At 40.6% G+C, this 26994-nt stretch overlaps 2 protein-coding genes across 2 annotated transcripts; one reads left to right on the forward strand and one right to left on the reverse strand.

Moving 5' to 3' along the window:
- Positions 1 to 124: 124 nt before the first annotated feature.
- zgc:101765 (uncharacterized protein LOC450036 homolog) lies at positions 125 to 7175 on the forward strand. Its single transcript, XM_050068044.1, has 11 exons — positions 125 to 306; positions 997 to 1302; positions 1512 to 1657; positions 1764 to 1903; positions 2044 to 2202; positions 2324 to 2494; positions 4986 to 5236; positions 5353 to 5498; positions 5753 to 5892; positions 6025 to 6183; positions 6307 to 7175. Exons 2-11 carry the CDS (start codon positions 1055 to 1057, stop codon positions 6484 to 6486), a joined length of 1740 nt encoding a protein of 579 aa, XP_049924001.1. The 5' UTR covers positions 125 to 306; positions 997 to 1054; the 3' UTR covers positions 6487 to 7175.
- Positions 6921 to 14333, reverse strand: badb (BCL2 associated agonist of cell death b). Its single transcript, XM_050066609.1, has 4 exons — positions 14155 to 14333; positions 13315 to 13467; positions 12158 to 12378; positions 6921 to 10740 (listed from the first exon to the last, which is right to left on the reverse strand). Exons 2-4 carry the CDS (start codon positions 13457 to 13459, stop codon positions 10603 to 10605), a joined length of 504 nt encoding a protein of 167 aa, XP_049922566.1. The 5' UTR covers positions 13460 to 13467; positions 14155 to 14333; the 3' UTR covers positions 6921 to 10602.
- Between the last annotated feature and the right edge of the window lie 12661 nt (positions 14334 to 26994).

Below are 26994 nucleotides of genomic sequence, written 5' to 3' on the forward strand. Positions count from 1 at the left end.
CCGCCTTTTCGTCGCTTGGCCTTCTTTGATTAGCTAGCTCTTCTTCCAATCAGCGGCGTCAGAGAAGGTGTCACTATGGTGACGGCTAAAACCGCCCAAACTGTCACATGACTGTCAGCTGACTGCGCGTAGCAGGAAGTAGCAGTTGTAAACATTCATCGCCTGGAGAGGTATCAGAAGAAGGGTTACGTTTGTCTTTTTGTGTACGTGACTTTCTGTTCACTCACACTTTTTCTTCATTACGTCAGGTCTTTACCCATTTATGCTCCTCCCCCTTAAAAGAATTCACCTCAAAGGGCCCAAAAGGTGAGTTGAATATATGAATTATCTTTAACAGTGGCATTTAATGGCGTTCCCACCCAGTCTGCTAGACTGTGTAATGTAACAGCTGTGACGTTTCTACGTCGTTATAAATACTGCGTCATCACATGTCAAATTCAGGATCTAGTTGTTTATTTTAAATATTTAATCTGGATCAGAATGGTCCACATTTTGACATCCCATTTTTTGCTTCCCCAAATCACCTAACCCATTTTACTTTTGCGCCGGTGTTTCAAAGCAACATTGGACTGGATCACCCTGATCCAGATACAAACTTTTTAAGATGTCCAAACCCAGATTATCATGGGACTTCATGTCACAATGTCAGCAGTCTGCCACCACATTACAATTACCACTTGTCGCCATACGTGCCTTAGTTAATGCTTCATTGTGATGGCCAATGTTCTAGCAATGTAACATTGTAATAACAGCCACAGATTGACTTTGCAATGTTCCACCACTGCAAACTGTCACAATGGTTATACTTAAGTATATTTTCAACACTAATGATATGAAACAGGTGGAAAAAGGCAATTGAAAACCTGCAGAAATCTCTATTACATGTCAGTACCAGAGCTGATACATACATCATGCTATACATTCATACATACATCTTTTGGTATTCAAGAACATCTCCCATTTATTCCTCACTGGACTCTTTCTTCTTCTTAACAGTGTTGGGTAGACCAACTAGTCCAGCAGAGTATACAGAAAATAAGTGCCTTCAGAGCAGATGTCTTCGTCCCCCACTAACCCTTCTGTCCTCCTACATACGGGGGTTCAGATGCCCATTCTGGGTTTGGGGATGTACAAGTTAGTGGGTCCTGGAGATGTCTACCGGGCTGTGGACGCAGCGCTGGATGCTGGTTATCGGGCCTTCGACAGTGCAGCTGTCTACCGCAATGAAGCTGACCTGGGCCGAGCCCTGAAGGAGCTCCTGCCCAAACATGGCTTAACCAGAGAGGATGTGTTCATAACCAGGTGACGTTTATAGGTTGTATCCACATGGCTGAATGCATTTATAGTACGTTGTTTTGGATGAAAGTCAAATAAATGTTAGGTAATGTCATATACAGTAGGCTATACTGGCTTTCTTGTCCTCTAAGAGAGAGGGGACTGAAGCTCAGTCATGTTTGACTCAAACACACAGTGTACAATTTGCAACAACCCTTTCTTTGTTATCCGCACAGTAAGCTGGGCCCCAAGGATCAGGGTGACAGAGCCATGGAAGGAGCCCTTCACAGCCTGTCTCAGCTGGACTTGGGTTACATTGACCTCTACCTGATCCACTGGCCTGGCACACAGGGTCTGGTAGTGGGTGACCAACGCAACCCAGGTAAACTAAAGATAAGATTCAAGCTGTCTTCTCACTTTCCTCCTCCACAATGTAGTTGCACTTGAGCAACAGTGATGTAGAGGTCCTTATTAATATTTGATTCCAGGCAATCGAGCTCAGAGTTGGGTCACACTGGAGGAGCTGCATGCTCAGGGGAAGCTGAAGGCCATAGGAGTGTCCAACTACACACCAGCACACATGAGAGAACTGATACAGAGCTGCAAAATCCCTCCTGCAGTGCTCCAGGTATGACACAGAGTGAGTGATTGAAGGAGGACGAATGATAAACATAATGGTCCATAAATACAGAATAAAAAGAGAAAATAATCATGGACTCTATTTTTGAAAGAGCCCATGCTGTGTTTTTCTTGCTGTTGTTTGTCCAGGTGGAGTTTCACCCAAGGCTGTGCCAGACAGAGCTGAGGAGTGTTTGTAAGGAGTATGGAGTGTGTTTCCAAGCGTACTCCTCCTTAGGGCAAGGAGACCTGGTCACTGACCCTGTGGTCATGGAGGTGGCAAAGAACTGTGATCGCACACCTGCACAGGTTATCACACAAAGCATTTTGATTAACAGTCTTTTTGGGTCTAATACCTTCTCTATGTTCAATCAATAATTCCTTGAGCACAAACACTTGGGAGACATTTCTGCCTTTCTTTACCCTCCAGGTCCTGTTGCGCTGGGCTGTGCAGCAGGGCGTCCCAGTGCTGCCCAAGTCGTCCAATCCAGACAGAATAAAGGACAATGCCAGGCTTTTTGATTTCACACTGAGTGACACAGACATGGACAGACTTTCAGCTTTGGACTGTGAACACAAGTATTGCTGGGATCCATCAGCAGTGGCTTGATCAATCACTAGGGGAACACACATTGTCTTCCATGATGCCTCTTTAATGCTGCTGTTCTTCAGCTCTGACTGGCAGTGATGCAGTGGTGGTCTGTTTAGACACAGACAGCTGAGTTACATAACAAATGCACTGGGGGGGAAGTACTGATTTAGGTAAATATATGTACCTAGTTATTTAAGAGTAACATGTTGGACAACACTGGCCAATACGTTGTCCTGTTTGTGAGCCATATGCCATAACATACCAAGAGCATTTCTAGGCAGCACCTATAAGTGTGTTTCCTGCTGACTAAAAAATTATTTATTGTGCCATCATTTTGAGACTATCAGTATTATCATGCATGTTGCCTTAACTGTACTCTTACAAAGTAATGTTATGACTTTTGTGTTCTGGCTTTCTTATTTGAAATGTCTATGAAATATGACAAATTTGCTATTGTAAAATTATGAAATGTTCATAAGTGTCATTTGTACTGGAGACATTTGAGACATTACAGGAGAGACTCACTTTAAAATCACTTTTAAAATGATTTATTCAGGACAGCATATACCAGAAGTTGCACAGCTGTAAAGAAAATACATCTTGTCTGAATGTGCAGATAACCAGCTTTGAAGAACTGTGTTTCAGGGTGAAGGAAGGAGGAGGCCTGCAGTGGCAATGATCACCTAAATGTTATCAGAATCAAACAGAAACTAAAGAGATTAATTTATAATTGATTGATTGTTGGTTCAGAGGGCAACTAAAATACAGAATGTTAACATTACTGATGATATTTAATTGGTTTAGCTAGCTAGTTAGGACAAACTAATTTTTTTCATTTTTAATTTAACTTTATTTTGATAAATTCAGTATTACGCATACTTGTAGGAATATTGATTACTGCATTCTTTCAAACAATATAAACATATTCAAAACAAATTCAAAAGAAGGCTATATTAATGCTCAATAAAAAAAATAAAAAAGATAATACATGTCCATGGTAAAAAATAAATGTATTTAACCATTTGAAACCTGAGCAACTGTCTTGGTTTCTTTCAAAAACATGGGAAGAAGGCAATGAGCAACAAAAGAGGAGATGACCCCCCCCCAAAATAGCAAGAAATTAATAAAATGATAGAATTAAAAACAAGAAAATTAGTAACAAAAAAGGAAAAAGGAAAGTTAAAAACAAACAAGGAAATGACCTGTAAAAAGAGCTTTAAAATGATAATAAGTCTGACATAAAATCTTAAATATGTTATACTGATAATTAGAATAATAGTTTTTCCCTAGCTTTTTTAAAATACTTTTCTAAATCTATTACTTTTTTTTGCAATTTGTGCAACATTTCGTACCAAGTTGCTCAAATGCATTTCCCCCCCCATGTTTATGAAATAAATTGCACCAATTTGCTCAGGGTTCAGGGGTTTGAATACTTGTGAAAGGTGTCTAAAAGCGGCACAAGAAAAGTGATAGCGCTCTAAGGCAGGGTATTTTGAGACCCCCTCAGCAATTCACACAGTAAACCCGTGCAATAGCAAAACAAACTCAATGCATGGATAATAGAAAACAATTCCATCTTAGTCAAAATACCAGAAATTGTGACTTAGTTTGACTGACGTTTTGTATTTGTGCATCAGTTGATATCTGTATAGACGAAAGATACTTGTTTTATTAATTTCTGATCCAATAATAATGAGGGTGTCTGATTTCCCATTTACATGAATGAAGATTTGGTGTGCATCAAAATATGTGATATTTTCTATTTTAATAATTAGCCAATCATTCATATTTTGCCAACGAAGTGCCTCATATGAATAAACGCAACATTTACATATCTAATAACAGTCAGAAATTGTTGGTTTTCTCTCCCGCTCTCTGTCTGTCTTCTTTCTTCTTCTCCTGATTGGCCAATGCAAGTTTCCGCCTTCCTGTTTCTTTGCCTTCTTTTCGATGTTCGTCCAATCAGCGGCGACATACAGGCGTCACATGACTCATCTTACCGCGTGCAGCGGAAATAGTACGCTAGTTGTAAACATTCCTGTCTGTTCAAGGGTTAAAGTTAAAAGTAAGGTGATACTTACTTTTACTGATATTTATCACCTATTTATTCACTTGTCCTTAAAGAGAATTCATCTGAAAGGGCCCAAGAGGTGAGATATAAATATTAATTAACTGCAACGGTGACATTTAATGGCGGTCTCACTCAGCTCCCTACTTTGTACTGTAAGAACTTGTTGTAACAATATTTAAACTTAGAGCTATACTGTGACGTCCCAGCGTTTAAAAACTACGTATCATACAATGTTAGTACTCACTGTCACACACACTACCACATTGGACTCAGTGGAAATAGAAAACCTGTCTTCACCTAGTGCAGTCCAATACAAACCTGTTACTGATATATACTAAAATCTCCCATTTACCCCTCACTAAACTCTCTCTCCCTCCACACAGTCTTCAGTAGAACAAACAGTCTAAATACAGGGTGTGAAGAAAATAGATGATGTCTTCGTCCCCCACTACCCCTACTGTCCTCCTAAATACGGGGGTTCAGATGCCCATCCTGGGTTTGGGGACCTACAAGTTAGTGGGTCCTGAAGACGTCTACCGGGCTGTGGATGCAGCGCTGGTTGCTGGTTATCGGGCCTTTGACAGTGCAGCCATTTATGAGAATGAAGGTGACCTGGGCCGAGCCCTGAAGGAGCTCCTGCCCAAACATGGCTTAACCAGAGAGGATGTGTTTATCACCAGGTGACGTATTTAAGCTCATACTGCTTCCTAAAGAGCATGGCAAGTCTTTATAAACGTGACCTTTGATGTATTATGATACACAGTGTACAGTTCTCAATATCTCTTTCTCCCTGCAGTAAACTGGGCTCAATGGATCAAGGTGACAGAGCCATGGAAGGAGCCCTTCACAGCCTGTCTCAGCTGGACTTGGGTTACATTGACCTCTACCTGATCCACTGGCCTGGCACAAGAGGTCTGGATGTGGCTGACCAACGCAACCAAAGTAAAGAGTTCAGATTGAGTCATTGTTTTCCGTCATGTACCAAAACGTCACAACTGTGTATGCCTGTATGTACATTTATGTTAAAAGTAGATGCAAAGCATTTGGAGTAAGTCTTTGCTTTAGCCATATGTATGTAGTGTTTTAGAAATAAATGCTCCACTAAGATTCAAGCTGTGCTCTAACTTTCCTCCTCCATTTTGTAGTTGCACTTGAGCAACACTGATGGTGAGGTCCTAATAAATATTTGATTCCAGGCAATCGAGCTCAGAGTTGGGTCACACTGGAGGAGCTGCATGCTCAGGGGAAGCTGAAGGCCATAGGAGTGTCCAACTACACACCAGCATACATGAAAGAACTGATAGAGAGCTGCAAAATCCCTCCTGCAGTGCTCCAGGTATAATGCATCACAGTGAAGGACGGATTACATATTATACATAAAAAGGACACAAATGAAAGAGATAAAAGTTTAATGCACTCAGTTTTCAAAAGCGCCAATGAGGTGTTTTTGTTGCTGTCATTTGTCCAGGTGGAGTTTCACCCAAGGCTGTGCCAGACAGAGCTGAGGAGTGTGTGTAAGGAGTATGGAGTGTGTTTCCAAGCGTACTCCTCCTTAGGGAAAGGAGACCTGGTCAGTGACCCTGTGGTCATGGAGGTGGCAAAGAACTGTGATCGCACACCTGCACAGGTAAACACACACACAAAGTATCTTACCATCTTTCTTTGCCAGCCTCTCCTGCTCAGTGTTCAGTAAACATTGTTTTAAAATCAGAAACACTTGGAAAATATTTAGCTCTTTTTTACCCTCCAGGTCCTGTTGCGCTGGGCTGTGCAGCAGGGCGTCCCAGTGCTGCCCAAGTCGTCCAATCCAGACAGAATAAAGGACAATGCCAGGCTTTTTGACTTCACACTGAGTGACACAGACATGGACAGACTGTCAGCTTTGGACTGTGGGCGAAAGTACTGCCGGGATGCATCAAACGTGGTTTGATAGACCACAAGTTGTCTTCCATGATGCCTCTTTAATGCTGCTGTTCTTCATCTCTGACTGGCAGTGATGCAGCGGTGGGAAAACACCACCAGAAAACGTGGGAATTTGGAGTTTAGATAAATGTTTTCGATAAATGTATGTTAATCAGTATTTTAGAATCCAAGTAACATTTGCCAATACATTGTCTTGTCTATTGTGACACATGTGCCATTAATACCAAGAGCCCTCAGGCATCACACCTATAGGTTAGTGCCTACTGACCAAAACAATGTTTGCTGTTGTTAACACATCTGACAATGTTCCATATTGAAAGTAATATTATGTCTTTTGTGTTCTAGCTTTTCCATTTAACTTGTCTATGAATTGTGACATTTTCAAAGTGTCCTTCATACTGGAGAACTTTTAAGAATGACATAAGAAACTCACTTCAAAACCACTCTTAAAATTATTTATTCAGAAACAGCATATATCAGAAGTTTCACAGCTGTAGAGAAAATTTACAAAAGTCATTAAAAAGTGAAAAGGAATCCAACAAAAAAGACAGATATATTAGAATTCAATTTTCTCCACACACATCTCCAGATTCAAGTAATACCAAGGTATGGTTGCAAAACTCCAGGTGCCCAGGCAGGTTTTTCTTCTGGGATGTGTTCACTGTCATAAATGTTAAAAAAAAAAAAAAGGCAAAACCACAACATGACTTCCTCTGAAATGGGTTTTCCAGCATTAGCCATTATAATGTATTTTCACAGTTGTGACAGTGAACGCACCACCACACTATTGTGCTTTTTTTTCTTGCGCGTAATATTTGACAGCGAGCTGTGAAGTTTAAGGCGGTAATTGGGTAAACAGACAAAGGCTGGTTATGTGGTGTCACATTTCAGGTTACAGCATGTTCAAGGCAGTTTAATGATATACTCTTTTGAATTCCATACTCATATGTGGCCTCAAGCTCTCAACACCATGTACATGTTCTCTGCCAGCTGATTCAACTGTACTGTTTGTGTTAAAGTACAGATACAGGACTACCGGGGGTGACAGCTATGTTGCTATGACAGCACGATTACTTAAAACACTCATTCCTGATTTCCCTGTTGATGTGTGTGAGAAATCCAATATCATAAAAGTCTAACTGTATTTATTATTTGGGAGCTTTACACCAGATACTTATTCAATTTAAAGGGTTGGCAAAATGTTTGCGCAAATTAGTCTTACACAGTCAGGGTGATGCATATGTTACCAAACATATGGTAGACTTGGATGAATCTTAAAAAAGGTGGTGCCATTCAGATTGTCTAGAATTCTCAGATTTTAAGTGGTCCGTAACCGAGTTTAAAAGCCATAAAAAAGTTTTAAAGACGATACAAATGCATCCAATTAGCCTGCACACCCAAACACTTCACAACTCAACCCTACAAGTCGAGAGGAAGAGAGTAAGACACAAGTAGAACAAACCCATTACCATTTTCAATAATCACATATCGATAAACAAGTCACTAATAGCCTTATCATATATACCAAGTGTAGAAATGCTGATCTTAGTTTATAATTAATAATATGAATAAATAATAAATCCCATATGTGCCAAGTAGTCCTTAAAAGCCTGAATATAATACATCAAAAGCAAGTCCTGCATCAGATCAGCACTCCTAGACCTAAGGCTTGACAGATTACAATCCCCTTTTATTCACATCCCAGTGCAGATCAAAGTAAACAGCCCACATTTGAACTAAGGCTGTGTTCAGACTGCAGGCAAATCCGATCAAATCATTCAAACATACTGTCTGAACTGTTATTTGCAAGTGATCGGATCAGATTTGTGTGTCCTGACATCACTAACCTATCAGCATGGGCTGTTGTATTAACAACACAGGCGTCAGTAACCACATAGGTACACTGTTGAAGCCGCTTTCCCACATAGAAGCATGAGAAATGGAGGTCTATCATTTTGCCCTCCAAACAGTGGTACCAATTTATTTCGGCATCTGTCCACAAACTGTTGTTCTTCATGTTGCCCTCCACAGCGCAGTCTGAATAAGTGATTTTCCAAAACAAACTCCACAAATAGTTTGGAAAAGTGAAGTCTGAATCCCTTCTAGTTGTGTTTAAATCTGACTAGGCTCACTAAATCCATCTTAGAAATGCACTGGGATGTAAATAAATGGCGCAAAAAGTATGGAAGCAATTAACAGACATAGGTATTTAAATCTTAACTGCAACTGAATACTTAATGTTGAAACTTAAACGCCACTTATTTCATAGCATTGAAATATATATATTTTTTGATTTGCAATTTCAAAAGGTGAATTGGAATTTTTCCCCCCAACAAATTTAGATCCCACATTTAAGTTTCAGAATTTAAAAATAAAATAGATTCAGGTTGCTCAAATTGGATTGGTCCAATTCAGATCTAAAACTCTGAATTTATTAAAAAAAACAAAAAAAAAACATGACAGGATAGGCTATAAAGCTTGGATGTTTTGACCAATTACATATGACTGATGTTTTATTTGAATTTTTTTCAACTTGAATTTTCAGATCTGAATTTGACCAGTCGAGTTTGAGCAACCTGAATCTGTTTTTTTCCGTCTTTCTTTTGAAATTCTGAAATTCAAATGTTTGGATCTGAATTTGTGAACATAACATATTTTTAAAACCCCCAAAATATATTCAAATTCAGCTTTTGAAATTACAAATCACGAAATTTCGTATTAAATTTCAAAGAGGTTAATTCAGAACCAATACATTTAGATAAATGGTTTTTAAAGTAAAATATTGCAATGATATGAATTCAGCTGTGTTCAAATTTCAATATCAAGTATTCAGTGGCTGTTGAAATCAAAATGTCTCTCATATACTTCCGTAAAAAGGCTCGTGTGTTGGCTCCTTGTACAGCAGTTAATTCATCCCTACCCACGTCTTTAAATATGCACATAACATTTATCACAACAGCCATGGATTGTACACTGCCTATTGCTAGGTTGGCCAAACTTATTAAATAGCATGGTAACCTTGTAAAATAGGAACTTGTAAAATAAAATTCTGGCTAAACCACGTAGTCAATAACCCCACCCCTGCAATTTGATAAAATATTAACAAAATATTTACACATAAAAGCTCCAAAGTCTGTTTTTTTTTTGCTCACCCAAGGCTTTAAAAAGATAGATTCATATTGGTTTGTGCTTTTATATGTATGTTTAATGTCTTCAGATATAATCTAACCCTGAAGTTTTACAAAAGATAGTATTTCTGCATCATCAGAGATTGTCTTTGTACAAGATTGTTCTTCTTTTGATAAATTTGAGATATAAAGCAGTTAATGATAGTCAAGTACAGTTGTTTCAATGGTACTGGTTTACAGGTAGTAAAACAGGAAGCTGGATGAAGGGCCGAGCTGAATACTTTAAAAAATCCTTCCCTTTTACACTCTTTCCTCTGATGCTTGTAGATATTTGGCACACATTTACAGTGGTCTCCACGAGCTTTGTGTTTGTCATGCACAAATATTTGGAGCAAAACAAGCATTAATAACACACTGACATTGGTTTCCTCACGAAAATGAGGAAGGAAATTCTAACAGCATTCAAGGAGGCCTCAAACAGTCGGGTGTTTTGATTTCAGTGATCTCTCCATCTACAGCATATTGCATAGTGTCGATGGGAGAGATAACTTTTAACTGAGTGGTCACTGCTTCAATCCACTTATTTGCTAGTCTTTCTTTGTGTCCTCAAGAGATCATCTCTCCTCTCTCAGCCTGCCATTTTATCCATTCTATGGGATTCAGATAGCTAACAGTTTATCCTCACGCCTGACTTACTTTTACCATGTCACAGTGGGCTGCCCAGAAATATCGTTAACATCACAACCAACACAATACAAAAAATTCATTTAAATGTGGTTACCAATGACGTATAAAAATGACACGACTACGATGGGACACTTAGCCATCCACTTAGCCATGCCTTCGTGTTTGGATCTCTCTCGCTCTTGTTCAACCCAGCCTTTCTTCTGGTCCTTCCCAGAGCAGGTCTTTTTTGTTCTCTTGGCTTCCCCGTTGCTTTTCTCTCAATTTTATCGATTCCTCCGTTCAGCAAAGCTTGTGTCCTCTCTCAGTGTCTATTCAGTGCGGTGAGTGTGGTTATCATGGTGGTTGCTCTCTCCCTCCATCTCCTGGTGACTGAAGAGGTAGCTCCACCAGCTCTTGGAGTGGTGCATCTGTTTGGCCGTCCCAGCACTCTTCACCTTCCTCATTTCCTGCATGAAACAGACACAGTGTTAAGTTAAATATAAACAAATCAGTTCTCTTAAGCCCTTCTCCCACGGTACAAAAAACCTACGCTACCATCTGGTTTTTGTATGCAACTGGAAAGGTTCCAGTCAGCACTGACACCTGGGTCAAATGACTCTGCAATAGTCATGGGTATTTATTGGCTCCTACTCAATATAACACACACCCTTTACTGGCAAGATGCAATGACGTACTACCATAGAATACCATCCATCTTCGTCCAAGCAGCACTCAAACATCATTCCAAATTAGTCTTCACCTTTGCTTTGTACTGTTCACTAACCTGTTCTCTGACTAGATGTGACATTGAACATGACACACCAATAATAATAATAATTTAAAAAAAACACACAGGAAGGCAAGCTCGTCTGCTGCAGAGTTGTGTACACGGCTCAAGTCTATTGGCAATGTGAAAGGAGTCTAACGCCTATTTTTAACAGGTTTTCCCAAGTCTATTTTGGTGGAAAAAGCTAACTTTGTTTTAGGACCCCATGACAGGGTGGCTATGAAGTCCCGTCATTATGCCGCCTTTGCTTTTTTCACGCATAACCAAACAGTGGTGGCATTATGCCGCTCCAGTGTGCGATTTTGGACAGCATGCTGACGTTCCAGAAGCAAAAGAGACATGAAAGGAATGACGTGTAACACAACCGCGCTGGCGTCAGTATGACAAATAACATACGCATCAGCGGCACTTTCTTAACAATAACATGGCAGTAGCATCATTTATTGTCCCTGTTATGAGGAAGTTAATCTCATCCCCTGCTTGGAGGGTAAGCTCCCGGACCTTGTTGTTTTCCCAATTTGCGGACATAATTAGTTGCTGTACTTTTTTGAGTTAGCTGCTAACTGCTTTTGAAATCTTCTGTAAGCAGGTCGCACACGTGACACGACGTCAAATGGTCACACCTGTCCTATCCATTTTCCTGTCCTGCTGGCTGTACCTTTTACACAGACGTCTATTCGGCGCTGTTACTAACTCAGTTTCTGGCTTTTTAGTTGACACAACTCTTGTCTCCTCTGAACCTTTTATAGAGAACGCTGAGGCTGAATAACTGCAAGGAACAGGCAGTGTAAAAGGGGCTATGGCCTGATCCTTTTCCTTGACCACAAAGACATCTAAACATCAGACTGGCAATACATCATCTAGAGTAATCTTTGATCTAACGCTCAGGTTATTAGACATGTTGCTAAAACAAATGTTTGTTTAACAAGAAATAAATGCATAAAGGGCGCTTTGTGAAGTACCCATATGTACCGGTTTGATGTACTATCACCACCTTTAAATCACTCTAATCATACCATTGTTTCCCCTTTTCCCCATCTCTCTTTTCTAACCCCCTTTTAACCTCTCTTCCATTCTCTCACCCCCCTCATTCTCACCCCTTTGTCTAGCAGGCTGTCAAACTCGTCGCTCATCCTTCGGAGCTGCCGTCCATATTTCTTGGCTGCCCACAAAGCAGGTGGAGCTGACTTGGACCGCCCCCTGAATGGAAAGCTGTCGGTGGGCGTACCCGCCTCGTCTTCCCCCCTAGCCTGGAGCTCCTCATCTCTGGAGACAGTGGAAGCATGGGACTCTGAGTTCAGCCTGATTCGACCAGTTGCTACGGGAGACAAAGGTGAGAGGGGTTTACAATGCCTCACAGGAACATGATTAGATCAACTGAAGGTGGGGGAAGGAGAACGATGAGGAAATAAAATAGAAATAGAGGAAAAGTAATCACTGGTTATTACTGGAAGAACTTCAAAAGCATAAAACTATGTGGATAAAATGCATAACATCTCTCTTTACTGCTTTGAATAGAGATAGAGCTCTTATGCAAAATAGGTTAGCATACATTTTAATGTCCCAAAGTACATCACAGTCGAGAAGCAGCAGATGTGATTAGTGCAAAATGAAGCCTAGGTAGATAAGGCCAAGACATGGCAGGACAAAATGGGGGTATAAACAGACTGATGTTGGAGAAAGCAATGACTAAGTGGACAGAAGCACTGACATCAAATGTTTTTTCTCTTTTTTTTGTCAAGGAATAGGAATCGCAGACATCAAAAAACTGCAAATATTTTTAATAACAGGCAAACGAGAAGTTGTGGGTTTAACTATAAATCTATGCCCTGATGAATTTTATCATATTGTCATGATATGCTGACACACACTGTACGTGAAGTTGGAATACTTGGGGATCTTTAATAACAAACTAATGCTGTTGAGCACATATACTGCTGATAACTGGGACAGAAATACATCAAACTGTTTTTTTTTTCTGTCTGACAGAGACTTCTGTCTGTGCCAATCTCCTTTTATGAGAAAGGGTGTTGACAGATGGGGCACGTTTGTCCAAAAGTGAATGCTCCCAGTAACAGGCAGAAGGGTAAATGTAGTAAAAAAAGAAAATACACTTTGAGTCCCATCTGGAGCAGGTTGTGGTTAAGGATGCTCAAACATTGGCAGGTAAAGTATAACAATGCTGAGGTAATCCCAGTAGCCCTGTTGCCAAATGTTCTACTCTGCATTCCCACAATTCTCTGAGGTTTCCTACCTGGTGTTCTGAGCTTAGGCAGGGTGAGGGAGTGGCGTTGGCCAAGCTGCTGCTCTTGCTTGGTGGATAGTTGATTATTTTCTCCTTCTTCTACCTCCTCAGATGGGTCTGAATCGCTGTCTGATATAGTGAAGTGTGCAGCCATCGTGACATCTGGGGAAGTAGGGTTCACGAAAAATTAGACACAAGGATGCAGTAAACCCCCAAATCACTGTATATTGCAGACAGGAAAATGTCCATAAGTAGATACTGTACACAAAGCATTGGTAATAGGTGTCAGTGTAATTAAGACCACAGTTGGCTAATATTAGTGTTGCCCTGCAGAACTAGAAACACATATTATCCATTCAAATGACTTGATCAAAACAACACTTGTTCCCATGAGGCTAAAAAGAACAGCAAGGTGCAAAAAAAGTGCCTGTAAGGCCATCGTGATACAATTTTACTGTCAAACAACACGTTGGCTAATTATTCAAGAATCATAAAATGGCATCATCCATTGTATCGCTGATGCTGCCCCTATCTAACACACCCAGCAGGCTATCTGTTTCTCTTTGCTGTCCCTGATATTAGCCAGTCCAAAGGTATTCACAGTGTAACAACCGGCGAGATAACCGACTTGTTTTGACAGCACGGACCCACATTTGATACAATTAACGCCTTGCTGTTACTCTGTCAGTAAAACAAGACAACACACCTTCCTCTCCGGTCAACACACTGACTCGCTTGTTTTGTTGTTGTTGACTGAAGAGGACAAAAGAAACTTCCTAGAGGGCGGAAGCTGCTCGGAAGCTAACTTAGCTAACGAAGTACGCGCAAAAAATGAATATGTATCCTTACCCGAAATGTTTATAGCGTGAGCCCGGAAAGTGCGAGTGTGTCCTTAGTTGGCCTCGTGCGGCCGCAGCTGTTGTTTTTGTTATCGGCGTCTTGGTCTTTTTACTGTACAATACAGTTTAGCTGCTCGCTTACCCAATCGCCGCGCGTCAATGCACCGCCGCTGCGCGCTGACGTCACTGTTGCGAGCTAGGACTGGGCTGGGGCTTTGTTTGTCTCACCGGCTTACCGTAATGTGCAGTGTAGAATCGCAGCTGTATTTCATGTGGCCAGAAGTCAGGCCAAACCCATCTGTTTACATTTCAATCAGTGGTGTACAAACAGAGTACAAAGTCTGGAGCTGCTCAGACCGTTTTTTTAAAAATTCTATTTAACCTTTATTTAACAAGGAAGTCCCATTGTGATTGAAAATCTGTTTTACAGGAGAAACCTGGCCAAGGTAGCAGCCAATCAAAACACATTTAAAATGCAACAAATACATCATATAAAACAAAAATCCACAATAAAACAACAACTATTCAAACACAGTGGCCTCTCAAGAAAAACAAGCACATGTCTCTGTCACCACATTCTTTATGATGCCCTTAAATTCATTAATGGATATAAGTGTTTCTAATTTTAGATCTTATGGAGATTGTTCCATGTCCACAGTGCACAGTAGGAAAACGCAGTTTCCCCCAGATCTGTTAAAACACCTGGAGGAGCGTAGCTGGTAACTACCAGAGCTGACTCACATAAGGTGCAGAGGTAGGCCGGAAGTTTGCCCAATATTGCTTTATAGATAAAAATATACCAGTGCTGTTGTCTGTGATTGGTCAATGACGTCCAACCCACCAAATCATAAAGAATGCAGTGATGAGTAAGTGACTTACTATTTGTAATAAAACGTAGAGATGCATGTTAGACTGAATCAAGGCTACGTAAAATGGTGGAGGTTGCATGCATACACAATATGTCGCCACAATAAATGGGAGCCTGATTTTGTGAACCACACGATGTTTACTTTCTTATTATAACCAGAGCTGCTTTATTCTATTGTAGTGTTCTCAGTTCTGAAAGAGAAAATGTACCCATATACTCAGATCATTCCCCTGGGTGCTCTCACTGTCATCTATAACATCTTTCCCAATTCATTGTCTATGGAGCAGCTCCAGACTTTATACCCTATAACACCACAAATTTGACTTTTAGCACTCTAGTTTTTGGATTTGGGAGTTGTTCATTTTCACTAATATTTCCAGACTTTTTTAGACAATTGGAAAAACATGTATGAATTTTGAAAATGGGTGTAGTTCCCCTTTAATGTGTAACCAACATTTTAGTGTTGTAGCTAGGCCTAGTTGAGGTAGATCTAATGGTACCTAGTTTTTGCTGGGTGATTCAGTATATAAGAATTTTAAAATCTGAATCTGCTAATTTACTAGCAGTTTCAGCTGCCCAGTAAATGTAGTGGATTCAAAAGTTGCCTCATAAATGTAGCGGAGTAGAAGTAAAAGATAACATAAAATGAAAATACTAAACTGTAGGCTTCTTGTTCTTGTGTTTCTGATCATATCACATGATCGTCCTCAGCAGATTGAATAAAAGACTTGTTTGTGCTAGCTTTAACGCTGAGCTTCATTCTGTATTCTTGATCTTGGAAAAAGAAGCTGACAAAAAAAAATACATACAGACAATCTTTTAAATACTTGTTTGGCCTTGGGTCATTGAAGGTTTGTCCTATAGACTCGCCCTTTCTTTCTCTCTGAAAGGAATTTGCAGACAGCAAAAAAACTGAGGCTAAAGGTGAATTGAAGGGAACAGACAGGGAGGGCAGAACCCATGTTACACAACGGTTATGTGAGTTTTGCTTTCGTCAGATGTTGAGGCTGATAAGGAGAGGGTGGGGCAGGAGCCAATATGCATGCGGATGTAAACACAGATTATACGGTCTCTCACTGAGCATGATGTAGCCATATAATCATCCTGTAAAGTCATTTTAATTGATTCATATTTGTGGTAAGACATCCGCTGAACTGATAACAAGAAGGATGACGGGCTTTAACACTGTTAAATCATGTCATATGTTCTTTTTCCCTGTCTTTTCTCCTCTTCCTTCCTGAGACGAAGAGGATAGACCCTGATCAGTTAGCTGTCATATCTTGTGTGAGCAGCAGGTGGAGAGGCAGGAAAGCAAACTGCTCTGCTCTGAGTTTTGCTGAGCTGTGTTCCTCTTTGGTCACACTGCCTCATCTCCTGTCACAGGTTTTGTGGTTTCCTGCGAAATAAAGGGGAAAAAATCCCATATGTTTAGTTCCATGTTTAATTGCATCAGACTGATGTAATAACACATTTTGCAACATGTGGAAAGGGTTTCATGATGTCAGGGTTGAAGTAGCACGTGCAAATTGCGTTATAAAATCTAAGTCAACGGGGAAAAATACTGTGTTTCTCATTTCCAAAAAAAGCTGATGCTGCAGAAATAATGTTTTTTTCCAGCGTGCTGCTTACAAAGAAACATGTCCTCTGTCTCGTATTGTTTGTTCAGGATCATTTCAGTAGAGCAATACTGCATATGGGGTGTGCATGGCACTGTGCACCCTCCTCTGATTGTCTCTCTACTTGCACTTTCCTCACATCAACGCAGGAGAGTCAACCATGTAATTATCTACCATTTATATCTGCTTCTGTTCCTCCTCTACATCATTCTTCTCTCTCAACCCTCTGGCATTAAGAACCTCTTGTGAGGTGAGAAACAAAATTAGTCTATTTTGCAAAGTCAGTAAGTGACACTCGAGGAGGAGGAGCTGGACTATTTTGGTGGAAACTGTGACGGGATTCAAGGCGATGCCATGCAGCTTCTTCTAATTCAGTGTATCCAAATAGAACTAATGTGAGTTTCTAAGCTTAGACAAACAGAGTCCGCACAGTCAGCTCTTGGTGTAAGGATGGAGCAGCTCTAGAAAATGACTGTAGAGACTCGCCTCTTTTGAACTCTATTTTTGGAGGGATTATAGAAATAATACATGAGAGTTCTCTTTTTGGTTGGATTCGGTTGCCATTTGAGATCCATATTATCCATTTTTAATCTGTATGTGTATGAGTGTGTGTGAGTAAAGCCATGTGCACTGTGTTTGCAGTATTTAAGAACCATAAAACTACCATCCATAAGAGTGTGTGAGTGAGAAAAACTGATTTCTCACGGTTTCTCGTACACCGTGTTCACACACTTACATGGACACAGGGGAAGAGAGTGTGTGTTTGTGTTTAAGTCTGCTGGATTTCAGTGTAATCTGAAGGAGCCATACAATTAGCATCCATTTATATCTTCCTGTACCAACCTCGCCCTGCCTCCCTGCCCCTCATCTGGCGGTTATTTTGGGAAACGGAGGCGTATGCACACCCACACTGTCTCTAAACCACCACTCAGTGTGTGACTGTGCCTGCGTATGTGTGTTTGTGGCTGTTTGAGAGCAAATGCAGTAGCGTTTCCAAGTGGTTCCCAAAATGTTCCCTTCAATTTAATGCCAGGACACTGCCTGTCTGTCTGCTGCCGCCGCCACCACAGCTTCACTCACTGTCCTTTCAAACATTTTCCTCTTCTCTGCAGACCCCGCTTCAGTCTGTGCGGGAGCTGAGGATGATGTAGAGTAGGTTTTGAATTATTTGAAGTAGGAGGGCTCGGGGAGAAAGTGGATTTCCCAATTCTAAAAAAGATGAGACGCACACCTGAAATACAGACAGTGTGTACCAGACATGGAGAGAGGGAGAGACACAAAGTAACTCCAAAAGCAACAGATGAAGGATCAAAAGTAAAGGCAGACCAAGAGATGAAAGAAGTGTCTGAGAGTGCAGAGAGAGACTTAAGCTAATAGAGGAGCAGAAAAGGTGGCAGTAAATGTTAAGAGCTTTGGAAGACTGCCATCGAATAAAGAAAAGTCTGAGAGAGAAATCAGAGGTAAGAGACAGGAACATGGAAAGAGCAGACTTAACCTACATCAGAGTGAATGCCCACTCGTTCAACTTCAGCCCTTTTGTCATTTCTCTCAGTACATGCTCATTATCTTCGGGCCGCTCCCTCACTGTATAACTAAGTCACTCTGTGATCACAAGGCCGACATATGGCAGCTTTCTAATTTAATCCACCCCACCCTTGTGCAGCCTGCCGGTCTTATAACCCAGCACTCCGTATGCTAAAGTTCTGGACTAAAAATGGATATCGAACTTTTTCTCCAGTGGGTAAGAATACAAAAAATGCCCAGCTCAACAAGACATTTGATCTAGGGCTGATGTTGAAATCTTTCTCTTCTTATGACAAGTGAGAAGTCTGTCAGGGTTGAGGAAACTTTTCTTTCCCCCAGTGCAAATAGATTTGTGCTTCAAGAAGCTCTTGTCTCTTCAACATGCCCAAACGTTAACAGAGTAGTCTGACATTTTGGGATATGCGCCCTTCTTGGGGGACTGCCCATTGTTTCAGTGGCTCATTATTCCAAACACCAGTAGTCCGAAAAATGTCCCACTGGACCAAAAGCCCAATTATCCTGAAAACAAACACCCATTGTTTTGAAAATGTAGTCTACCAAACAGATCATCGATCCTGAAAAATGAAGCCAATGTGGAAGTGTCAAAAACAGTCCCTCTAATGGCCACTTGAGGCTGGCTCCAAAACAGAGTAAATCCCCCATGTTAAATGCCCAACTTTACAGCAGAAACAAAACATATTTACAGCCTGGTACAAAAACTTTTTTTGTCTCTTTAGCAGTAGCTAAATATGGTAAATGTAATTAACATATTGTATCTTTGTTTAGAGTAAAATTGTGCAATTTTCCGTAAAGTCACTGATCCTGGCCAAGAAATAGTTTAGCACATAGCCATCTGTAAAACCACAATTCAACATTTTTACACTATGGTTTCATATGTAATAAATAAATGAGATCTGAGGTGTTACTAGTGACTTTGAGAGGTGCTGGTAGATGGATTTTGTTACCTTTAGTTCACAGAAGGTGTAGATTGAAAAGGCCCCCTCTCCTCATTGTGACATAGGTGATTACGGCCCTGCTTTGGGCTGAAGTTAATTGTTTCCCCTTATAAGCTAAGCAGTATCAATCTTCTCACCTATCTCTTGACAAGAAAGCAAGTAAGCATATTTCCAAAATGTCTAGCTATTCCTATTCCTCCAGTATATATAAAATTGTAAGGCAGAAACAGACAAAATAACTTCCCCTGTAAGAACCAACTGTATAGGTATATTTTGAATAGTCTGACATCCAAGTCCTGGCTTGGCTAAAGGTTAATAAACAGGTTAAAAATTGTGATTAAGCTCTGCCTTGACTTTAGTGGACACACACACACACACATTCACCGCCATGCCTGTTCTCTATCTTGTCAAGCCACACACTCTCATCCAGCCCCTTTTTCAGCCCTTTAATATCACCAGTTATAGTTGGGCTGTTTTCATGTGGTTGGAGCGGTGTGTGTGCTCAGAGAGCTAATGTACAGAGGCTATGAATACGTGCTGGTCTGAAACATATGCACGCCATATGTTAACTTTGAGTGCACGCTGTTGCATGCCTGTCATTAAGGTCTCTAATGATAGCTAATGAATAGTTGTAGTCTTTGACTGGCTCGGGCTGTGGAAACAAGGTCGTGATTTGGATGTGATATGTCCTATTTTTCACCTCATCTTCAATTCAATACAATGTGCACATGTTCAGGGTTTTAATTATTCACAGTTTGCTGTAACTAAATAATAGATCATTAAGTACGCATTAGTGTTTATCACAATATAGTCATTATCACAATGCTGCTTTAATTGTCTGCAGTTAATGTAGCTTTTGTTGGCTAATCAGTTTATGTATACCATATGTAAAGCTGTGCCTGTGGCCAAACATATTTTCATGCTTCACTTAATTATCATGGTAGAGCCACCATACAGTACAGTGCCATACAGCACAGCCATTTCCAATGCTCGTGGCCAAGGAAATAATAATTTACTGTGACGCAGAAATCTTTTATTACAATTTTGTTATACAAATCATTCATTTTCCACAATCATTTTTGTCACGGCTGTGCTGCAGACTATCCCAGCTGACATTGGGTGAGAGGCAGGGTACAACCTGGACAGGTCATCAGACTCTCACAGGGCTGACACATAGAGACAGACAACCATTCACACTCACACTCACATTCTCAGGAGTATCTGGAGAGAAGCCACGCTGACATGTGGAGATGTGTCACTGTGAAGTATTCCTTTAAGTTAAATATTCTCTTTAAAGATGTAACATTTCTCTATGTGTAAAAAAAAGCCGAAAAGTGAGTCCAGCTGCTTCACTTTGTCACCTCCTTGCTCTGTGACTGGGGTTAAAGGAGCTGAAAAGATCATGAAATACTGTGCAATCACAAGCTTTGGAATCTTAAATTAATAATGCTGTTGAAGAAACTAAGTTGTGAGGGTTTATTATCTTGTATGAACTTGGTGAAAAGGGTTTCTATTTGCAAGCATTATAGACAGCTAGCTTGCAAAGTTTCATTTTGCAGCTCATTCTACCGTTTGTGAGCAAGAGTTAATGTCTCAGCCCAAGTGACTTTAGACATGGCAGCACTGGAGGCCAGAATTTGATTATGTAGGAATACCAAAAATAGAACAAGGAGAGAAAAGCAGCAGCAGAAATTAGGATAAGGGTACAAGAATGATATATTTTTTCATTGTTCTGAATTGCATTGCTGGCAGAACATTATAAATTTTATTGTTTGTTCAAATCCGTTAATGAAAATCTTTGATTTGACCAAAACTTTTAGTGACACTTCTAGTAGCTCTGCTCCGAGCCTCTGTTTTTCTTCCCATCTTTCACAAGAAGAGTAGGTAATCCATCCTCCTTAAAGATTTTATTTGTTTTGTTTTGACAGTGATGAGAGGCAGGAAATTGGATGGAGCGGCGCAACATGATACAAAACAAGCCGCGTTTTCAGCCCAGATGAGAATACATGGTATCTGCATTAGTAGATCCGTCTTCCTCATTGCCTTAATCCTCTCCCCCATCTTTCTCGTTTCACCTACACGCAGACTCTCAGCGTTTCCCTTCTTTTATTCATTGTGCCTCTTCTTCCATTTCTCTGCCCTTGTGCATTTTTGTCCATCAATGCCTTTACCTATTTTATTTCCTGCCCCGTGTTCTCTCGCTCTCTCTGCCTCCCTTTCTTGCCATTTCAATTCTGCCTCCCTTCTCTCTCTCCCCCATTCTTTCCTCCCCCCTTGTGTATCTGGGTTGCTGACTGAACTAGTTCATGTCGAGCTTGCTCGCTGATGGCGTCATTGCCTCTGTTTAATTGATGTGTTTTGATAGAAACAAGCTGCTTGTTGGACTCAGTCAGGTGGGAACAAAATCGTAAGAGCCTGACCAGAAACAAGAACAAGCTAAAAATCAAGAGGCAACTAAAACTTTTTTTTGGAGTGACTGTGATTTCACATTTGTTGTTTGGAGATAAAAGCCTTCCATCACATCAGGTGTTTGGAGACATGAAATGATACAATTAATTAGTCATCACATCTCACAGTCACACACTGTGCACAACTTTCGCTTTAACCTAATAGCACTTTTCTTTGCAAAGTTAGAAAAGTGTTGTGAAACACTGCTGGGGGAGCAGCACAATTACATTAACAAACCATGGAACGCTAATGAGAACTTACACTGACTGCTGGCTCCGGCAAGTCCCAGTCAGCAGAACAGGAATGGGATAAGTAACAGTAACATTAGCATAACAATACAAATCTGCATAAAAATAATAAAATAAAGGCTGTGATAGATGGCCGTCATTATAAGGAAAGGAATTGGAATACATTTGCCAATAACGCAAAGTATTTTTCATCCTACTTCTGCTCCTTAAAGCACATTATATTATTCAACTATATCCTTGTGGGTCCGGTCCCTGCTGCAGGCTGTCGAACTTTTCCATCAGCTCACCATGTCTCCAATGAGGGGTGCATCTCAGCTTTACTAAATCATAAGGCACAAATGTCCAAATTGCGATGTTAATTTAAGACGTGCATGTAAAAAGGCAAGATGTGTGTGTCCGTACATGTGTTCATGTGTGCTTGTGTGTATGAATCATAGGGAAAGGTCAGTATTGCTTTAGGGGGGAAGAAACAGAAGAGACAGAAGTGATGAATTGCACTTTGGAACCATTTTCCTTGCAACACCCCAGGTTATATTGAACTGTGTGAATGTGAGACACAGAGTGCAGGTGCGTGCATGTGAATAAGATATTTTGCACCTGTATGTAGTTCTGGAACTGGCACATTCGGTGCCCTGAGCGAGCTTGACCTGAACCCCCCCAAAAATAATTATTGTATTTATTATAAACAATAACAAAAGCTAATTAGAAATTAACAGACACAAAAAAACACGACTAAACTAACAAACAGTACTGATCAAAAAACAAAAAATTAAATAATAATGTATATGCAAATTTCATATTCGTTTTTCTTGTTTATTTGTGCAGCTTAAATGAAAATCGTGTGCACTTTAGCTCACAATGTGAAGCTGAGTGCGCACACGTGTACCATGAAATACAGACACATAAATTATTGTGTTTAAATTGAGAATTTCTGGGGTGGAGTTGTAGAAATGCACGTTATTCACATTCATAGTGATAACTGCGGAGTGGACCTCTCCCCTCTGACTTGTTTCACTTGCAGCAACTTCTCCTTTATACATTTTTTTGTTGAATTACGCAACAGCAACAAGGGGCAGAAGAAACTCAGAGTGGTTAGACAAGAAATATTCTCATCAAGGCTGTGGTACAGATGTACGCCACAGATAAATGACTGATTATAAGAAAATGCTTCTCGTTTTGCTGCTGCCTTTTGTGTCAGATGACAGCTCAGTGCCATCTTTGGTAATGCAGGCATCGTCTGGCCCCCAGAGTGCACTTACATGTTCACGAGTTACAATGAGATCAGAAGGGATACATGCAGGGATGTTTGTGAGCGTGTCTGATGTAGATCTGATTAGTTTCAGCCTCGTAATTGATCAGCAGCTCCATTTCAACACTGATCAATAATCCAGAAGGCTGAAGGAGGTGGTTTACATCTCGTCTGATCTTATGTGTGTGTGTTTGAGTGTGTCTGTGTATGTTGGAGCATCAGGGCATGCAACTATCTGCTAAAAAATGTAGGTGTTTGTTTGAGTGGATGGACACAGCCACAGTGGCTACAGTACAGAGTGTGTGTGTGTGTGTGTGTGTGTGTGTGTGTGTGTGTGTGTTTGTGCACGTAACACCCGGCCACAGAGCTACATAAGCATTTAGCGATCGACTTTCGTCGTGATTGATGACATGCCAGGACACCACAGCGACAGATGCTTCGATGCACTTGTATGGCTGTTAGTGCTGTAATAACCTCGAGTGGACAGAAAACAATCACGCAGTGAGCGCTGGAGCATGTGTGTTTCTGTGTTTCGGAATCCATGTGTGTGGTTTTCATGTGACAAGACTGCGGCTGTACGTACAAGCGGGAGAGAATGTTTCATCCTGCATATTTCAGCTGGTGTGAGAGAGAAACAGTGTAGTGCGGCTATGGCTATCATCTTTTCCCTTTCAAATTATCAAGGCTCATTTGCTGGCAGTCCTCATCATCATCACTTAGTTGTGTTTCACAGCTCCCCTATGGACTGTACTCAGCATGACTTACAATTGCTTCGGTGGCCCGACACAATGAGTCTGTGGCGGCTCATGAATAATCAGGAGCCAACAATGCTTTATAAGATTAGAGATAAAGCAGAATGGCTTGATTAGTGGGCTACTGTGTAATCATGTCCAATATTTGAGCTGTCTTCACCAGTGCATGAGAGAATTCTGAAATGGGATTTGGGGACTTTGGCCTCTATCAGCCTTTATTTACCGAAGGTAGTTTCTCTAATGACACAAGCCACTTTCCACCAACATCTTGCCACAAACTCATATTACCCTGTGCTAGTACTAGTTTAAATTCTGTCTCGATGCCCTATGATACTTTTAGGAAAGCACTAGATTTCGCTATTCCAAGAAGTGAAAATGACATGAATGCAGTAAAAAACTAGAATGTTAGTTTCACTTGTCATTAAATTGATCTTTGCTGAGACATGAAAAATGAGCTGTTAGGTCAAAAGGTTATTGTTCATCTTGGCATTAAAGGAACTGATCATTCTTTTGGGAAGTTTGTTCGTGTCCTCTTACATGTAGCCTCTGCACAACATAGCTTCTTATCTTTACACCTTGTTTTTTTGTACAACTTAAACTAATTATAGCCTATTAATTAGTGAAATATGCAGGCAGGACGTAATACTAGACAAAGCAGGCAAAACATTTTAGAAAAGGGGCCTGATGGTCACTCATGTTAGAAAAATTTGCAGTGATAACTATAAACTTTCCTAAACCTCCCATAAAGGCACTATACAGTGCACCACCGCTGCCCCAAAAACCCTTAGTGGTGCCACTTCTGTCTACCCTATGACAGCTTGATACTGCTAGATGGAGAGTCAGCTTGCCACTTGTAAATGACATACATACATCAGGTGTAACCGCCAGCACAATGGAACTAGCATATCTTTCGGGTCACCATAAAGGAAAGAGAAAAAAAGATCAAGAAGAGGAGGAAAAACAACATCAGGGGGTGTTGGGGTGCCTCAGTGGGCTGCTTTGCCTGTCAACCCTCCTTCTGAGTCTAGGATTGCTACTGATTGAAAGGTGCTTGTAGGTTTGTATTATGTTTTCGGTTTGTCCGTCTGTCCCATTCTGAAAGCAATATCTCAAGAATGCCTTGAGGGAATTTCTTCAAATTTGGCACAAACGTTCACTTGGACTCACTTGATCATGTTCTGCAAAGACACTTTTCTGGCCATCAGTCAGATACTGAATTGGTGACACTAATTTTGTGCATCCACCTTGAAACTGTGCTGATTGTGTAGATCTTCTGTACTGCCAGGGGGAAAATGTGTGTGAAGCATCCCTGTTTTCAAAGACATGGATATAAACTGTAAGTGCAACTTGACTGGTTTGTGGAGGCATATGTGGAGGTGGTAATTGTAATTACCCATGGACAGAGCCAGGTTAGCTGTTCCCCCTGCTCCCAGTCTTCTAGCTAAGCTAAGCTGCTGGCAGTAGCCTCATATTTAGCATACAGGCATGAGAGTGCTGTCAGTCTCCTCAGCGAATGTACTACTACTAATAAACTACTTCTCAAAATGTCAAACAGTTTCTCAAAGCACATTTTGCTGCATCGTTCAGCCGCACCTTTCTGCTCTCCTGGCACATTTTGTTACCGCTGTCATGTTCTAGATAATCCTCCTCACAATAAATGCATGTTGGGTAGAAAACACATGTTAAATTTATACACAGAATACAATAGAAAGCATGTTGCATTTGTGCTTAGTGTTCAGTATGCACTGAATGCAGCCCAGCTTATGTTGACTACAAAGGGGGCAGATGTAGGAACAACAACAGGGACCAAATAAGTGTGAAGAAGAACCAGCCTAGTTTTTAAATGGCTTTTGTGCTGCGCCAACTACTTGTCTGCCAGAGTATGAGGAGCACATGACAGAGAGCAGCTCATCCTGGGAGTCAGTTCAAAGGCAGCTTGAAAACTCTGGCTTTTAAGAAGCGTTTGTACAGGTGTCACAGCATGCAGCCTTGGCACCAAAGGAAACCTTAATTTCCTACTTTTATTTTACTAACCTTTGATTTTCACACTGGGGCTGAGCTAACTAAATTAAAAAATTGGATTTGAGTGTGTATGCCTGCATGGACAATTGGAAGACTGCTGTCATCTTGGCTCCAACTAATAGGCAACACCTCAAAATTAGTCTGACCTGAGCAAATTAAAATATGGAAGTGATATCTGTATTGCACATGTGGACACTCTCATTATTTGTCCAGAAAAAGGAATTGCTCAAGAAAGGTTAACAACATAAAAAGTAATTTACGTACATTTTGTCAAATACCTAGAAAAGGCCTTGAACCTGAGGCCAAGAGCAACAGTCTAATTTACCAGTTGGTTATTGTATGCATGTAGTGTACTCCACCATTTGGTTTGATTAGATAAATAGTTGTTTTTACTTGTTACTGAAATGCAAAGCTGAGCTGTGAGCACTGGCGGCACGAGAGCGAAGAGGGCAAAGCACTGTTACATTGTTCACGTTCGATGCATCTCTAATTAGAGCTAGTTTGCCAATGTGGAGTAACAAAGTGGGTAATGTAGCGGAAATATTAAAATGAAATATGGTCTCTTGAATGTGAAATGAAGTGGAGTGAGCATTGATATTTTTTTGCAGAACCAAACTATTTGTGTATTTTTTCACATTAGTAAACCATATGATCACATTAAACATAAGCGTGAATCATCCTGTGATATGACGAACAGAACGACACCCAGTGTGCCACGGTTTTCACAAGTCTCAAGCTAAAGAACCACCTTAATATTTCATGGAAAGCAGCAATTATCCTCCAGGCAGAAACGCTCACACTGCTGTTTTCAAAGACGCCTATGCACTGTAGTATACTCATTGTTTTCAGCTATATCACAGTTGTAAGACAGAAGGCTATGCTTACTCTGTCATTGCCATAGAAACCGGGGAGAAATGTAGCTTTCAAGATATCATTGTGGTTTGTTTGGCAATGTAGTAGTGAGGCAGGCAGACACACACGATGAGGTGATGGGGGAGGGTTAATAGGTACTGAATGTGTAATGCTTTGATGCTCTGCTGAGAGGAGGATGGTAAGTGGTGGAGTTCTAGATTTCTGAGCTGGTGCAGTGACTGAAAACTTTAAGTTGTTTTTCAATTTTTAAAAGTATTTGGATTATGTTAATTGACCTCAAATAACTGACACTGA

This window comes from Epinephelus moara, chromosome 17 (assembly GCF_006386435.1).
Source record: "Epinephelus moara isolate mb chromosome 17, YSFRI_EMoa_1.0, whole genome shotgun sequence".
In the NCBI taxonomy this organism is placed as follows: domain Eukaryota; kingdom Metazoa; phylum Chordata; class Actinopteri; order Perciformes; family Serranidae; genus Epinephelus; species Epinephelus moara.